Raw genomic sequence first — 16,502 nt, 5'->3', positions numbered from 1 at the left:
CACTCAGAGCTTAGGCCATTGCTGATGTGGTGGTGGTGGTTGTGTCACAAAAACATGGCCAGCCCTTGATGATGAGGCCACCTCTCACAGGGTGTGGTTACAAGCAGAATCTTTATTTAGTTCAAATCACAGATACGTTTAACATTTTGCTTTGAAACTACATCTGTACTGAAACCTGAGACATTAACACTTAACTAAGTAACTTCTAGAAGGATGCAAAGGCACAAAGAACAGGAGCCTGGGATTTACCCTCAGAGCAGTGGTTTGCACAGCAGTGAAGAGCCTCCTCCTGCCCCGGGAGCCGGGGGTGGTGGTGTCAGTGCTGATGGTCCCATTGCTGGGCTCCACACTTTGGGGTTCTCCCCTGCAGTCAGCCACCTGCTGGGCTCCAGATGTGGTCCAGCTGTTTTCCAAAGGGATTAATCCAATCCCCCCTCAGTGTCCTTGGCAGCTGGTGCTTTGTGGGGACATCCTTCGCCCTCAGCCAGGCCCTGTGCTTCGGCATCACTGCCATTCCCTGTCAGAGCACAGAGGGACCAGACAAATCAAACTCACTGCTGGTCCTTAATACTGAGAAGAGAAACACAGAGCCCAACTTTTTAAAACCATTTAAATGAAACTCAGCAAGAAATCCTCTGTAGAAAAAATAACCATTTTAATTCTTAATTGATTAGGATTCCCACAGAAATAAAAGGAAGAGGTGATTGTAACCAGCAATCTTCAACAAGAGCTGGACAGATCCTTACTTTTAGTGTGCATGTGCCACCCACCTTTTTCTCTGTGATTATAAAGTCACTGTAATCTTACCATCCTCTTCCCATGGGCTTGGGTCATCTGGTTGATGGCAGACTGGTGACAACAGCAGGTGGTCCTTGGGCTCAGTGACCACCTCTTGTATCAAGGGTTTCAAGGGGGTTGCTTTTTTATCTTTTATCTCCAGGTGCCTTTCTGAATTAGCAGGCTCTGTAAAGAAGCTTTCCAGAAGGGGTCTTAAGTGCTCCTCCTCTTCGTGCTCTTCATGGCTCTTACACACATTTGAAAAAATTGCTGTTGGAACTTCTTCTAGTGATTTCTCAAACATGCTTTTATTGTTTTCCTCTAATGCAGAATCGCTGTCATTTGTCACTTCAGAAATGATTTCAATCTTTGGGTGATAGTCCTGCTGTAAAGGTAGAAAAGGTAATTAATTGAAAATACACTGTTCTCAGATATAAAAGCTGAAGGATGGGTAACCATGGCCTGGATCCATGTAACAGTTGCCAGCTGTGATGTGCTGTTCTCCTGCAGTGCAGGGAAGATGTGCTTCCCCCACAGCCCTGCTGCTTCATGGCTGGCCCACAGGTCACCTGTTTCTCAGCCTGCAGTGACCAACTGACCATAAAGGAGTGACAGTTCACAAAAGACCTGGTTCAGCAGTTCAGCAGTGTGTGGGCTGCAAACCTGGCTGACATCTTCACCTGTCTTCAGCTGAGAGCTCAGCACCCTTGGAGCAAGACAGCTGCTAACACACTCCTTCCCTAATCCCTTGTTCCCTTCCCTTGCCTTCTGTTAATTGGAGCCTTTCTTGGCCAAGACACTTTGCAACCCTGTTACGAGTCTGTGACCAGAGAAAATAAATTCCCTGCCTTGTGCTGACTCTTGGAAAAGTTATCTTGGAGAGACTTGTAGGAACATGTACCAGCCTCTGCCTCCAGCAAGGCCAGGATGATTCTTTGATTGGCATGAGAGGCAAAGCTTTTAGTCTTTGTTGCCTTCTTTTGGCCCCTTCTGTTTCTGTTCCTGAGCTTTTGCCTAAAAGATTAGTCTGAGCAAAGCAAAGTGCTAATGTGGACGAGGACTGGCCTGCAGTGCAGCAGAGGAGGTTCAACCTCTCCGTGTTTTCAGCTGAAATGTCAGATTTTATTCAGCAGCAGGTGCTTTGTTCTCTCTAGTCAGTCCTTTGCAGCATATTAGTACTGGTGAAGTGTATTTTAAGAGTAGTCTTCATTACAACATTACATGTTATAATATTATTACTAAGAAATTAAAGCTATGTAACTGGTGCATTACTTGATCTTAGGTTTTCATTCTCCTCTTTTTGCTATAAAATAATATAAAAATCAAAAAAAGATTTACAAGTTGATATGATCTGCTGAAACCATCCATTTTAGTTTGTAAATGCATAACTGATTGCACCTCCCAGACCAGCATTTCACAACTTAGATTATCCTCACTTTGCAGAACATTTGTGCTTTTGTTCAGGGAAGTTTCATTCCTGGAGTTAATACAAGTGTTACCTTTTGAACAAAGATTTCCTCTTCTGGGGGAAATTCGGTTACATCTTCTAAATCAGGCAGTTCCTGAAACAATGACAGATCCTGAATCAGGGATCAGCTGCTGTAACCCATGGAACACGACCCCTGTGGCTCACTGGGATCTTCAAGGCAGTGCATGTCAGGGGGTGAGGCCACAGCCAGCAGCACCGCACTGTGCTCCTCTCCCAGGTGTGGGAGTGCAGCATGTCCTGCAGTCACAGCTTTATAAAAACAGCGTTAAAAAAGTACAACCTAAGATCTGAGACTGTTAGTGGGTGGAATTTGGGGTCAATAGGGAGATGAAATAGCTGTTAGTCTTGTTTCAGTCAGCAGGGTGCACCTGCAGATCAGGAGAGGAACAAGGGCAGCTCCAGGGCTCCTCACCATCAGCACCTTCCCAGCCATTCCCTGCTATGTCAGCTCTAAGACTCCTTGGAATATCTGCAGTGATGTAAGTACAGGAGGTTGGTTGCTGGGAGAGGCTCTTGCTGTTACTGAACATGGCAGGAGAACAAAGGAACTGAAATGTGCATTAGTGTGATCTGGGCCTGGCTTTTCTTCTGTGGAATTAAAATAGTCCCACTGTTTAGGAGCCTAAAGAAACCCCCTGGGTGCATGCTGGAGAGTTCTTTGTGTGACAGTTTGTGCCACAGAGCACCAGGGCAAAACCAAACCCTGAACTGATGAGTTCCTCACATGATGGGTTCCTGCAGTATCACTACAGATGTAAAGCCTTTATTGCAGACCCTGCAAGAGCTGCTTTTGAAAATAGTGTTGTACATACTTTGAGTTGCTGCCAGTTCTCTCCACTGTGTTTTTTAAACCTGTTGTTAAAGACAGCCAAACAGGGGGAAGCAGCAGCAAACCCTCTACTGAAGCAGTGGGTTGAGCCCTTCGATAACATGGTATTTTTTCCTGGGAAATGGCAAAGATATGAGACTTTTCCGCCAGTAGTTAACCATGGCAGGGTGAGGTATCAAAGAGTTAACCATGGAGAGTGAGGTATCAAAGAGTTAACCATGGCAGGGTGAGGTATCAAAGAGTTAACCATGGCAGGGTGAGGTATCAAAGAGTTAACCATGGCAGGGAGAGGTATCAAAGAGTTAACCATGGCAGGGTGAGGTATCAAAGAGTTAACCATGGCAGGGTGAGGTATCAAAGAGCACGTGAAGTGCTCTGGGAAATCCCGAGGTCAGAGGTTTGTTGTTGCTGGTTATGTCACAGGGGGACACTGTCAGTGGAGCAGCAGGGTCCTTGTCAGGACACACTGAGCAGTTCTCCTCTGCAGGCAGGTTGCATTTTTCAGTGCTATCCATGTCCTCCCAAGGGTTAAGCGTGGTAAACATGTTTAAATGTGGCATCATCAGACAGCAGTCTTAGGTAATACAGGACCATACTACAAATGTCAACTACTTATTATATACCTGAATAATCCTGCTTTTCTTGGAAATAAACCTCCAAGTTCCATATTGAGAATTAATTTATAACACTGATACTGGTAGGTAACATTTCTTCCTTATGCTTTTTCTGCTATAGTTCACATTTTCAACTGCATATTTCATTTGAGTGTTGCTTAAGAGGACAAAGGTATCTACTGGATTCTTTTTGATGTGATTTGTTTTTAAATGAGAGCCCTCATTAACTTCTCCAGAGAAATCAAAGAGATAGGAGGTCAACTTCAGGTGATTTATAGGACAAAAGCACTTATAGGACAAAACTTTTAAGGGCAAAATGAACTTTGGAAGCAGTGGTAAATTCTTTACATATGCTACACTGGACAGAATGAACACCTCTGCAACTTTACCTTTGGGGTTCCTTTTCCTCTTCCCAATAGGAGAGCTCTCTGAGAACCTGGCCAGACAGTTTCATTGGCCAGGATGTTACAGGAATGGCCTTGGAGAAGACAGTGCCCACACGAGAACCTCCCAACATCCCAATCCAATACATACATCAAGGTAAAGTTCCTCCAGTGTCTCCACCATGGACTGCTCGCTTTCAGCAGGTTCATCCCCTGCAGGAGGCACGGCCTTCTCTCTTGGGAGATCTAAAGAACAAACAATCAGCTGGAGAGAGCTCACTCACAGAAATGTCCATATTGCAAGGGAAAGCACTGCAGAACCAAACTGCTGGGGACCTGAGCACCATGGCAGAATTCCCAGCTGAACCCAGCACTTTGTCTTTCCATCACATTCTTGGTCTCTCTTATATCTTATATTGTGTAAATTAATACTTTCATTTGGCAGTAATGTATTCCACAACCCATAAAAGCATTCTCCCAGGTGTGAAGGCCCAGGACCATGTCTGGAGGGATGGCCAGCTTCTGCTGGCAGACAGACTGCACATGGCACCGAGGGCAGCCTGTCCAGCCACTAAACCTGGCATGTTTGAGAAGGGCAGTTCCACCTTTAGGTTGCCGAAGTTGCAGGTTAAGCCCTCAGGATTTTTTTGTTTGTTGTATTTAAAGAATCTTTTATCCAGTATTGCTTGATTTGCCTTAGTCACTGTGGAAATCCAATGCAATATTCTTATCTGTGCATCAACAGAGGCTGCACTAAGACAGGAGTTTGGCTCATCACCACTGCACCCTCAGTTTGGTTTGGTTCCTCACTTACCATCTGTCTCCTGGTTGAGATTTGCACATTTGTAAAAGTCTGGTTCCTGCACACCCTCTTGAACTCCAGCAGGAATATTTCCAGATGTGAAATCTGTGTTATCTTCCCTATTTGGTAGAAGTGTTATCACTTCATCACTACCATCAAAACCTTCATTTTTAAATTTCTCAGTCTTCTCTTGAGCTTCTTCCTCTTCTGATATATTTGAAGGCTTTGATGTTTCAGAATTTCCATCACCATCTTTTGAATTTTCAGGTGCTCCTACAGAAGAAACAAGTTCATTAAAATTGCTAAGTCAGTCTACCACCGTTCATTCTAAATACCCAAACATTACTACACTGGCCTAAAATATGCAGCAAAAGCTCCTACTTTGTCTGAGCAGCTATTTGTGGCTGAGGAGTCCTCCCAAGACTGCAGCACTGTTGTGGGTTTTCCCATCTCACCTCCCCAGCAAATAAAGTTCCCCAGCAAAAAAAAAATCATCTAGAGAAAACACTGTAGTGAACAACTGGCTGGTCCTTACAGTTAACTTTGAAAAGACTCCCAGCTGACTACGTATTTAAATATAGGCTTGAGGACTTTGATGAATCAGCAACAAGTGCTGCTTATCCTCTCCTTTGTGCAATTCACTTGCTTGCAGAAAAAATTTTACTTATTAGTCAACACAAAAAAAACCAGATAAAGACTCCTCTGCGCATTCAAGTTGAAGTGGTCGGAGACACCTCCCAAAATTGTCAGCACAAACCTTCCAGGGCATCTGCTGCATCTCCATTTCCACATCTTGCACTTGTATCTCTTTCTTCCATGCACTTTTGCCTTTTATTTTCCTCTGCTTTTTGCCTGATGGTTGCTAACGCATCGATGCTATCTTGGATTTTTTTTCTCTCTCTGGTTTCCCATTTTTCCCTTTCTGCTTTCTCAGCTTCAAGCCCTCCAACAGCCCAGGCTTCTGCACAGGCTCTAATGAAAGCACAAAAGCTCACTGTAATGCAGCTAGAGAAGCCCATCTTTGCAATGAGAGAGAAATTTAAAATAGCTTGAAAATAGAAAAAAAAGCATTTAGCAGTGACAGTCCCTTATGCAACAGGGATGAATGTGTATCTCATCTTGTATGTGGAACTGAAACAAAACCCATAAATATAGCCAGATGCTGGTGATGACAGCACCAGAGACTGGTGTGGGCTGGGCTTGGCTCTTCCAGACACCTGCTCAGTTTCTGCTGAAATCAGGATCTGCCTCTGCTCTACAGACTTGCCATAAGAGCATTCTCAAGAATCATTTTGTGAAAAAATAGATTGCTTTTTTCTAGGTATGTGAGATGTAGAACTCTCTAATACAATACCTCTGTCCTCCAAGTCACCCACCTTTACTGGTCAGTCTTCCTTTCCTTCCATGACAGTTTTGACAAGAATTGTGTGAGTGATCATTAGCATTTGATCTTTATTGCTGTGTAATGAACAAGGCTGTGTTTCCTACCTGTCCTTTGGGAAAACTGGTCTGTCATCCAGATATGTGAGTTGTTTTAGTCGAACAATAAGTGTTTTTCTATAATTAGCAATTTTCCTTATCACCTCGTTTCCCATCAAATTCAGCACATGCTACAGAAAAAAGGGGAACAATTTTTAAAGTTGAATAGCAAAAAAAAACCCATTCTGGACATGCACTTTCCCTGTCATTGCAAAAACAAGAGGTGAATAAAACATCCTGAGTGTTACAGGTAATCAACAAGAAATAAAATAATGGTTAATAATGTTTTTTTTTAGAACAATGCCTGAACTACCCAACAAAACCACCTCATGGGGCTCACCTACACACATGGTAGGAACCCTCAGCTGTGTCTGGCTTACCAAATTAGGCATGGTCTCCAGAATAGTTACAATACTTGGGTCACTTAGGCTGTTGTGGGAAAGATCAAGGACAGAAATACTGGGGCACTCTTGCAAGTGCTGGATGTCCTCCACTGTCCTCAGCTTATTGTGAGCAATCTGCAGAGTCTGCAGCACCTTCAGACAAGCTGTGGGACAACAACAGGGCAGGGAAAGGAAAGGTAAGAGTTGTTGCTTCACAGAGGGCTTCCTGGAGCAAGTAAAAAACTGCATGGTCAGACTCATTGTACTGAATTTGGAGCTTTTTTCTAAATTTGGTGTTCTCCCACATGCACTTTTTGGCTAGGCCTCCAAAGCTGCTTTCTTCACCCTGGGAAAAACAGCTATTTGGTTTTGGGATAGCGGTTTTTCCTTCACATTTCAAACTAATTAGTTACACAAAAGCAAGAGGTTGCCTTTCAAAATTCCCCAATGTATGCAAGTGGTAAGGTAGGGGCATCGTTTTTTAATTTCTGCTGCAGGCAGAATAAATCTTTCAGCAGACATAAGAGATTCAGTAATTGCGTCTGCAACTGCCAAAGCACACCTTAGCTGTAAAGTAAGCTGGATTGTCAGCCTGTCTGCAACACTGATAAGGCTGAGATGGTATTAAGAAGTGAGGAAAACACTACCTAATTATTCTAAAACACTACTTAATTATTCTAGGTATCCACGTGAAAGTGGTTCCTACGTTCTCATCTATTTAATTTGCAAATACACAGGTTTGACTCCTCAGCAGAAGCCCTGTGGACTTTGGTGTGGGATATTGTGCAAAAGTCTATCATGAATAAAAATATCCCTTGCAACCAGTGCCACTGCTAATAGCTCAGTCAGAGCTTAGGAACGTGGGCTTGGCCAAGGTTAAAACATTGCACCCACAGTTCTTACAGAGATTCTCAATGGTCTTAATGTAGTTGTTGCTGATGTTGAGGGAGTCCAGCTTTTGTAAGGGCTCAAGGTTTTCGATCTTCTCAATTAGGTTGAGCTGCAAGTAGAGGCAGCGCAGCTCCGTCTGAGCCTGCAGGTTCTCGATTTTCCTCAAGCCATTGCACTGCAGCCACAAACACTTCAGGCCCGTGTACTCCTCCAGATTCTCCAGGCGGTCAAATCCTGCAGGGAAAGGAGGTTGGAAAATGAAATGGCTGAGAGGGGCTCTCTGGAAGAGTCAATGCCATGGAAGCAGAGCTGCTGCAGCCTGTGAGAACACTCGTGCTGGACCTACTGACAGTGTTTCCTCTGAATTAATGGCACTGTTCCTGGCCCATCCAGGGCAAAACCACCCCAGCACCTGTTCTGGTTCTCATTCTAAATAACACATGGTAAGAACAAGGCCAAATGCAGAAGGCAGCATGTCCTAATTACATATATTTTCTTCTGAATGCAACCCAGACCAGTATTTTAAGACATTTCTCAGAGGCTATTGTTTTAAGAAAAAACACCAAAAATATGTCCCTTGATTCCTACTGATCCCTTGAATGACTCTACGAAGTGAATTAGATGTATAATCAGTTTATTTTTCTACCTTCATATTGTTTCTACCTTCATTTTGTTTCCCAATTCCAGTATTATATAAAATTAAGTTACGTTTTTAATTTAAAAGAATGACTAGATATCTTACTTCAGTGAGCCAAGAAACAGATTCTCTGCTAAAATGCCACTTGGAATGATAAATCCAAACAGTCACGTCCACATCTTACCTTTATAATGCAAGTAAAGCGTATCATTTAAGTAGGGGGTCCAGTATAATTTCTGCTGTTTACAGATGTCCAGCAGAGTCTTTTTTGTCATTCTAAAATAATAACAGGAAGCAGAAGCAAAGCAAAAAAAAGTATTTCAGTGCACATTCTGAAATCTTTTGCTTCCTTACAGATTCCAATGCAACACAATGAATAGTTCTGTCATGCAATAGAAAGAGCTACAGCCTTCAAAACTACATTCCAAATTTAAAAAGCAGTAGGGTTTTTTTTAGAGTGGCTTTTCATTTCTACCTGTTTGATGTGAGTTTGCACAATTTTCTCCAGACCCACTAAATAGACTACCTCACGTGGTTAGAATGCAGTTTGCTACTGTGGCCATAAAAACCCCAACATCTGTACAGATGCTGGAAATATCACTAATCCTGATTCATCAGTTATTCTCAAGTTCATCTGCAAAATTGTTCTCCCGAGCTGAGATCAACAAGCAGAGTAGCCAAACTCCCACTGACTTCAGTGCTGCCAAGGTTTAACCCAAACACACCCACAAGCAGTGTGTTACCTCACAGAGCCCCTCTTCTCGGCTGTCCTTTGGCTGGATGAGCTGGTCACAGACTCCTGATCAACGCCTGGTTTTTGTTCATTCCGCTGGCCTGCTCTGGACATGCAGTTGACAGCTTTCTCTTGAGTTTTAACATCTTTGTAGGTAAGAAAATGAGTTGCAATTTAATAGCAAGGGTAGGGAAAATGTGCCATGTTGCCAACTACTTTACAGAAATATTGAAGAGCACCTGAATGTGAACTTCAAGAAGAGGAGGGTTTTAACCAAGATTTTTGCTGACCATTTTAATGAAACTTAGTGTTTTTAGAAGGCAAAGTATAAAATAAGTAGTAGCAAATTTAACTGCTGAAATCTGCTATTTATTTTTTTTTTTTTTTAGATCTGGAAGTCAATTAATACTCACTAGTCTTAAGATTATTATAACATCCAGTGACAATAAAGTACTGAAATCAATGTTCTTACGGTCTTAGACATCTACCATGTATTATAATTAATTAACACTAATTTGTGTTTGACAAGACTCTTAACTTTGCATGTAGAGAGACTATGGTAATGGTGTATCTAAGTCATCCCAAGCACTGTCTTTTAGCTCTTCTACAGGTTTACCCTTTGGCACTCCTTGGAAGGTGTCTGCAGAGCTACACTCCTTCACGCTGTCTTTACACTGATTAACTGCAGTTTCAATATTTCTCTCTTCAGAATCTTGCTCTGGACCTTCTAGTTGCACTTGTAGACCGTACACTTAAAAAGAGAGTACGAACAAGGTGATTGTACCAGCTCATTTAAATAGGATTGTAATTGAGACACAATAATGGGGCTTGTTTAATAGGACAAGAGGCAAGGGGCAGAAAGTGATGCACAGGATGTTCCACCTGATCATGAGGAGGAACCTCTTTACTGTGGGGGTGACAGATCAGCCAGGAGGGTGTGGAGTGCCCCTCACGGGAGATATTCCAGAACTGCCTGGATGCAATCCTGTGCCGTGTGCTCTGGGATGGCGCTGCCTGAGCAGGAGTTGGGCCAGATGGTCCCGGCCACTGCGGTCCCTTCCAGCCTGACCCACACTCTGCGATATCAGCTCTGTGATTTAGAGCTCAGGCCAGCAGGGAGATCACAACACGCGAAAAAGTTCTCTCTCCAGCAAGCGGAAAGTAAAGGAACAGAGGTAATGGTAAAAAAAAAAAAAAGGTACAGGCAGGTAGCAATTGAGTACGCCTCAGTTATGGCAGGATTTCCAGGGGCTTTGCTGGGAGAAAGCACAGCCTCCTCTGGCATCCAGATGAGCACTCAGCAGACGATGTCTGCACACTGCGCCGGCCAGAGTGTCCCGAGCCGGTCCTGGCGAGCCAGCCCGGGGCTCACCTGCGCTGCCGGCTCTGCCCTCACGCTCCGCGGGGGCAGCTCCGGCTGTGCCGTCGCCCGGCGGCGCCTCAGGCGCTGCCACCTCCCCTCCGCCGCCGTCCCGCTCTGAGGCGGGCGCTTCCATTCCCGCAGCCCCCCGCGTCAGGGCCTGAGTTTTGCGGGCAAAACCCCGACTTTTGCGGCAGGGGCAAGGGGTGGGAGAGCAGAGCGGCCCGGCCCGGTCCGACCCGGCCCCGCCGCCGCCGCCGCCGCCGCCACAGCCGGGACCGTCGCCATGGCGACCGCGCGCGCGACGGCCCACAAGGCCCCGCGCGGCGGCGGGAGGGACCGGCCCGGGCGTGAGGGGGGACCGGGACGAGGGTGAGGAGAGACCGGGACGAGGGTGAAGAGGGACCGGGACGAGGGTGAGGAGCAACAGCCGGGCTGCGGAGCCCCTCCGGTACAGCCGGGCCCCCCCAAAAGGGGGGGCCCGGCTGTACCGGAGGGGCTCCGCAGCCCGGGTCTGTGCGGGCCGCTGGGTGTGGCGGCCCGAGGGATCGGGCCCTGCTCGGGAGGCGGCGGCGGCGGCGGCGGCACCGGCTGGGCTTTGTGCTTGGTTTAGAGATATATTGCCCAGTAAAAGGCGTGAGGGCGTTCGGGGGCAGCGGGAGATGCGCTGGGAGTGAGGTTCTGTCTCGGAGCTTGCGTTGCCTCCCCGTGTAGCTTTTTGGCTTCTCAGCTCTCTCCTGCTGATTGTCCTTGCCTCCCTTGCAGGAACTCCTTGGTCTTCCAAAATTAGTTCTGGCGCGTTGAGCTTCCCCTGCTCGGCATAGTTTTGTTTCTGGTGTGTCGTCCATCAGTGTCATTGCAGTAGAACTGGTTAATAGCTAAGAACTGGTTAATAGCTAGACATACTAGAACAAGAGCTAAAGAGTACTTAAATCAGTGAGGATGATGGCAGGTGATACTTAAATTTTAGCAGGCTGGCTTGTGGGTTTTCTGTATCGAAGCAGTGCTCAGACTGTAACATGGTGAATCTCAAAGGTTATCCATTCAGTTTGAAGAGTTTGCACGGCCCAAGAGCCGGTTGTAATTGCCTGTGTCTCTTTTTTTTCAGGCTTGTGATCACCATGGCAGCGGTGGATCGTTTCTCCCTCTTGTACAGGGAGATCAGTCGTTCCTGCAGTTTCTACATGGAAGCCCTGGCTCTTGTTGGAGCTTGGTACACCGTCAGAAAGTGTGTGTCTCTGGCCTTTGACGCTTACAGCATGCTCCGGTGGCATGTTATGCCCAGGCTGGGCTGTGAGGTTGATCTCGTCAAGCAGTATGGGCAATGGGCCGTGGTCACTGGTAAGGGAGGAAGCGTCATATTTACCTATGTTTATGTAACATACTGTGCCAGTACTGTGAGACTTGTGGCTTGTGCTGCTGGGTGAGCTTATGTCACAGCCTGGGGCCTGTATTACCTCTGGTTGCAGGTTAACCTGCTTGAGTGGCTGTTGTTCATTGCCTTACTAGGTTCAGTTCCTCAGCATATGGACAAGCTAAGTGATTTGACTGACTGCTGAGAAAGAATTACAGCAATTTTCCCCAAAATTTACAAGGTGCATCATGAACACCTGCAAGTGCAGACAGATGCAGATGAGATCCTTTCTTTGCTATGGTGTTTTCATATGTGCTGTAGTTCTTCAGCACAGTTTGAGTCCTGTAGCTCTGACATCTCTGCCTTTCATTAAGATTGTGCTTTGAGCTCTCTCTTGTTGCCGCAGAAACTATAGAACTTGTATGAGGGGGATTGCAGAAGGTGGCTACTGACAACGTTGTCTTCAATGCTGTGGCTTTGAAATCAGCATATTCAGCACCACGTGATCTCAAAAAAGAGAACAGAGCTATAACTGAAAGAAGTGTCAAAGAGAGGGCTGGGGTTGCTCTGTCTTTCCCCCTGTTTATTCTGTTGGTGTTTTCACTGACAGGGAGCACGGATGGTGTCGGGAAGGCGTACGCCGAAGAGCTGGCAAAGCGGGGAGTCAACCTTGTCTTGGTCAGCCGGAACAAGGAGAAGCTGGAGGCTGTGTCCAGGAGCATATCTGAAACGTACAAAGTGGAAACAGATTTCATAGTAGCTGATTTCAGCAAGGACCGTGAGCCTTACCCAGCCATTAAAGAGGCTCTGAAAGACAGAGAAATTGGGATTTTGGTGAATAATGTGGGAATATTTGCTGAATGCGTGGACTATTTTGCTAATCTGTCTGAGGATGTGCTGTGGGACGCGATCCATATAAATATTGCTTCTGCTAACATGATGACACATATTGTGCTGCCAGGTATGCTAAAGAAGAAGAAAGGGGCAATTGTGAACATTTCTTCTATAGCCTGTTGTCAGCCAGCACCACTGATAGCAATCTATGGAGCCTCTAAAGTAAGTTGGGGTGTAATTAATGGTATGCACTGGAAAGAACATTATAGAGTGGTTGTGGTATGGGTTTTTTTAAACACTTTCAGCAAGGATATCAAAATAGGGATTTGTTTAAATATTGGAGGTGAATGATACATGTATTATGCAGTAAACTCTTCATCCTCACCAGTGCTGGGCTGTGAACCAAAGTCAGTGCTCTTTGATTTTGTGTGAGCTGTGGCATAACAGTAATTCTAGGAGAAATGTTGCTTTTCTCAGATGCACAAAGCAGAGTGGCAGAATTTAATCTCTCTTATTCAGCTGAACTGTGCAGACGTACTTCAAGTCTCCTACACACCAGTATTTGGTAGCAAGAGGCTCAAGCCACCATTATGACAGGGCTGTGGCCAAATCAGGCCACTGGTTCACTGAACACCAGGGGGTGGAAGGCTTTTACACCATTGTACCATAGTGGGGAGAAGTGAAAGGAACTTTGCCCCCATAATTATCCACCCTGAGAAGGCCCAGTCAGTAGTGAATGGGATGGGGCAGGTGGGTGATGCTGGCAGTGTGAATGCTCTCGTTGGTGTGGATTTACACTGGGTGACATGCTGCTGGCTGTAGAAGGATCTGGCCTAAATGTGGTGTCTAAACACCAGAGGTCCTTGCTCCCAGCTGTCAGTGGCAGCTGTCTGCTGTAGCCTTGCTCCTGGGACAGCTTTTGTGAGTGGAACTGCACTCTGAACTAAAACAATTAAAAAGCTTGACTGAAAGAGAAGGAACAAACCCAAATAGACCAAAGTTCCTTTATTTAGCTGGCAGCATTAATGCAGTTCCTAGATCAGCAATCCAGTCTTAAGCCTGGCCTCAGAACACAGAAGGGAGAACAAGCTGCTCCAGCGTTCTCAGCCTCTGGGTGCACTAACAATGCACAGTGTTTGAAGTGATTGCTTTAGTTTTCCTAAATCACTTGTAAGAGCATTTGTACAAGATGCTTCCCCAGTGTTGGGAAAGCCTTTTGTGAGGCAGCTGGGGAGCAGAAACACGTTTGCTCACAAGCTGCTCTGTGAAATGCCCTTTGTCAGGGGTAAGTGGCCGTGTGGCAGGGCAGCAGCAGCACCATGGCAGCAGTGGTGCTGCCCTGATGAGACTGAGGCAGCCTCGTCCTGTCTGATTCCACCAGTCCCACTGACCAGTCTTGTGCTTTTGTTGTTCTGGAACAGTAAAATGAGCTAAAGGAGGTAACGCAGATACTCATAAACAAAGGAATAATTCTACATAAGGGAGTCCCAGGAAGTAACTAACCTGGGGTCTGGGGAGGGCAGTTGAAAGCAAAATTCCCCTGTAAATGTAGTAAAGAATAGGACTTTATTTTGGCCTTCTGACTAGGTATAGCTGCCTATAATGCCCCCAAACTAAACAAGGTGTGTTTTTTTGATGAAATAAATGTTTCTGTATTGTCTTTAAGCAGAAATTGTCAGGTTTTGTTAACCAGTCACTTTGTCCTGCAAGTTGCTCTACTGTGGCAGGTTTACAGCAAACAAATAACACACAGAAATGTTGATAATACTTAAAAGTGCGTATTTTTGTACTGTTTATTCAAGTTTTTATTTATTGAGCTGATTTATTAAGTATGTTACAACTTTTCTGTTGTTAATAAGTTAATAAGACTGCCCTGACATTTCATTGTTTGGGAAAAAAAAAAAAAAAAAGAAAAAAAAGGTGTCTCTCTGCTCTTGTCTTTCTAGATATACTTGGACTATTTCAGTAGAGCAATACATCAGGAGTATGCCTCAAAAGGAATTTTTGTTCAAAGTCTAATCCCAAGCCCAATTGCTACAAAAATGGTAGCATTCAGCAGCTTTCTGTCAAAGAGATCTTTCTTGTTACCTTCTGCTGAAGAATATGCAAGTCATGCTGTTTCTACTCTTGGGGTATCCACAAGGACTGCTGGTTACTGGAAGCATGAAATCCTGGTAATGGAATTCATTCAATATTTCATGTGGAAATATTCAACTATTTGTCATGTAGAAATAAATCAAGTGTTTATTTTCTTAGGAGTCTCAATGAAAACTCTGGTCATATTCTGAAAAAGTGCAATATGTATTGTAGGACTTCAAGGCACTCTGCCGTGTTTTCTGACTAGTTCTGCTTTAGAAAATTATGCTTGGGCATGCTTATTTTTAAGATGGGAGAGCAAATCCAATTCCCACTTGAAATGTGCTGCAAAAATGTGGAAGTAACAACTTTTTATTAATGGGCAGAGAGTATCATTTCACTTGGGGTGTTGCTGACTGGTGAACTGTCTTCTGTGAACAGAAATAGCTTTTTTCAGTCAGTGCATGGAGCATATTTCTGTACTGGGGAAAGGTGGGTAGGGAGGATAGAATAATAGCAGGGAAAAAACCCCCATACTTTTGTTCTAATTTATCTGGAAGCAGATTCTCTATTTGTTAGGGTTTTCATTTTTTGGGGCAGATTGTTTTATGCATATTGGCCACATCTCATGTATCCTGCCTGCTGATTTCCTGTAGCATGAGGCTGATAGAAGGAAGTGAAGAAGTGGGGTTTAGTCCAAAGGGAATAAAAGAGATGGGAAGAATTCTGGCAAGATGTGGCAATTGAAGCCAGTGGACAGTATTCCTATTGGGAACTTGTCCAGACTGCTTTAGGATTTATTTGCAGAACTTTACTGTTCAGGGGTGGGTGCTGCTTCCATAACGGCTAAATAGCTTAACTCCCAAGGGGTTGAATTTAAGGCTTAGGTGCTGATGTTCAAGCAGGTTTTGCCTTGCTTTGGTAGTGATTTGAGCCTGTTTCATGGCATGTCTCTAACGTGTCCCTTCCTTTCCCTGTGCCGTCCCCTCGCGTGGCTCTGCACAGCTGGCGCTGGCCGAGCGCCTGCCGGAGTGGATGCGGGCACGGCTCACCCTGTATATCACCAGGATTCTATGCAAGCAAGCGGTGGCATCCCGAGGGAAATAGGGGCGTCCAGAGGTCCTGTGTGCCGAGTGCTGGACTCTGATCAGTGCTGCAGAGATGTGCAATGAACCTGGGAGGACTTACTGTGACTTACCCATACCTTGAGAAACAAGCTATGTAACCTAGACACCTGGATCCTTTCTGTATCCTTGTATTAAAGAGCTCCTCTGGGGCGACAAAATGCTGATGTTCTTCACTTTCTCATTGAGGTGGTTGGGCAGGAGCAGGTACAGTTTTATTTCTGACAGTAAGTGACTCTCTCACATGGTGCTACATGATGTCCATTTGTATAGCTGACAGAATTTGAGAATCCTCCAAATCCCTCTGAAATGATGCTGTTCGAGAAGACAATCCCAGCCGACTGTAGGAAGTTGTAAAGACAGGGAGCAGGTGGGGAGGGGGAACGGGCAGGGACCCACCATAGGGGTTTGTCTGCATCAACCCGCACCTCAGCTGGCCCTGAACGCGCCTCATTGTGCAGTGTAACACCAGGGCTTGTGTGGCCAGCACTGACTGCTGCTCGTTTGCAAAGGGGGGTTAAACACGGGTAACTTCAGCAAGGGCTTAAATGAACCTCGAGACAGGTGAGGCTCTAGGATATTTCCATCCCTGTCTCCAGGACTACCCACTTGTTCCTTGCAGCAGCCAGACCCATCACCCGGCCCTGTCCCCGGACTCCCTGTTCCCTCACCCGTCCCCGTGTCCCCTCATCCCCCTGTCCCCTCATCCCCGTGTCCCCTCATCCCCCTATCCCCTC

At 45.5% G+C, this 16,502-nt stretch overlaps 2 protein-coding genes across 3 annotated transcripts; one reads left to right on the top strand and one right to left on the bottom strand.

Annotated features, from left to right (window-relative positions):
• Window positions 1-333: 333 nt before the first annotated feature.
• On the bottom strand, window positions 334-10,528 carry DNAAF1 (dynein axonemal assembly factor 1). The gene is made up of 13 exons (XM_027902547.1): window positions 10,390-10,528; window positions 9,634-9,753; window positions 9,028-9,163; window positions 8,469-8,560; window positions 7,660-7,881; window positions 6,754-6,920; window positions 6,383-6,504; window positions 5,652-5,866; window positions 4,907-5,167; window positions 4,244-4,338; window positions 2,277-2,339; window positions 808-1,162; window positions 334-517 (listed from the first exon to the last, which is right to left on the bottom strand). Exons 1-13 carry the CDS (start codon window positions 10,511-10,513, stop codon window positions 420-422), a joined length of 2,070 nt encoding a protein of 689 aa, XP_027758348.1. The 5' UTR covers window positions 10,514-10,528; the 3' UTR covers window positions 334-419.
• A 170-nt stretch (window positions 10,529-10,698) lies between these two features.
• On the top strand, window positions 10,699-15,872 carry HSDL1 (hydroxysteroid dehydrogenase like 1). Of its 2 annotated transcripts, none has more exons than XM_027902538.1 (5): window positions 10,699-10,738; window positions 11,483-11,718; window positions 12,342-12,787; window positions 14,512-14,739; window positions 15,647-15,872. In XM_027902538.1, exons 2-5 carry the CDS (start codon window positions 11,499-11,501, stop codon window positions 15,746-15,748), a joined length of 996 nt encoding a protein of 331 aa, XP_027758339.1. In that variant the 5' UTR covers window positions 10,699-10,738; window positions 11,483-11,498; the 3' UTR covers window positions 15,749-15,872. The 2 variants fall into 2 exon arrangements, with proteins under 2 accessions (XP_027758339.1, XP_027758340.1); XM_027902539.1 differs by lacking the exon at window positions 10,699-10,738 and adding an exon at window positions 10,742-10,760.
• The last annotated feature ends 630 nt before the right edge of the window (window positions 15,873-16,502 follow it).

The sequence above is a fragment of the Empidonax traillii genome, unplaced genomic scaffold (genome assembly GCF_003031625.1).
Source record: "Empidonax traillii isolate 1590-97213 ecotype Southwest subspecies unplaced genomic scaffold, ASM303162v1 scaffold887:size345335, whole genome shotgun sequence".
NCBI classification, from domain to species: domain Eukaryota; kingdom Metazoa; phylum Chordata; class Aves; order Passeriformes; family Tyrannidae; genus Empidonax; species Empidonax traillii.
The sequence above is the reverse complement of the archived record's forward strand: the minus strand, read 5'-3'. Positions and strand labels throughout refer to the sequence as shown.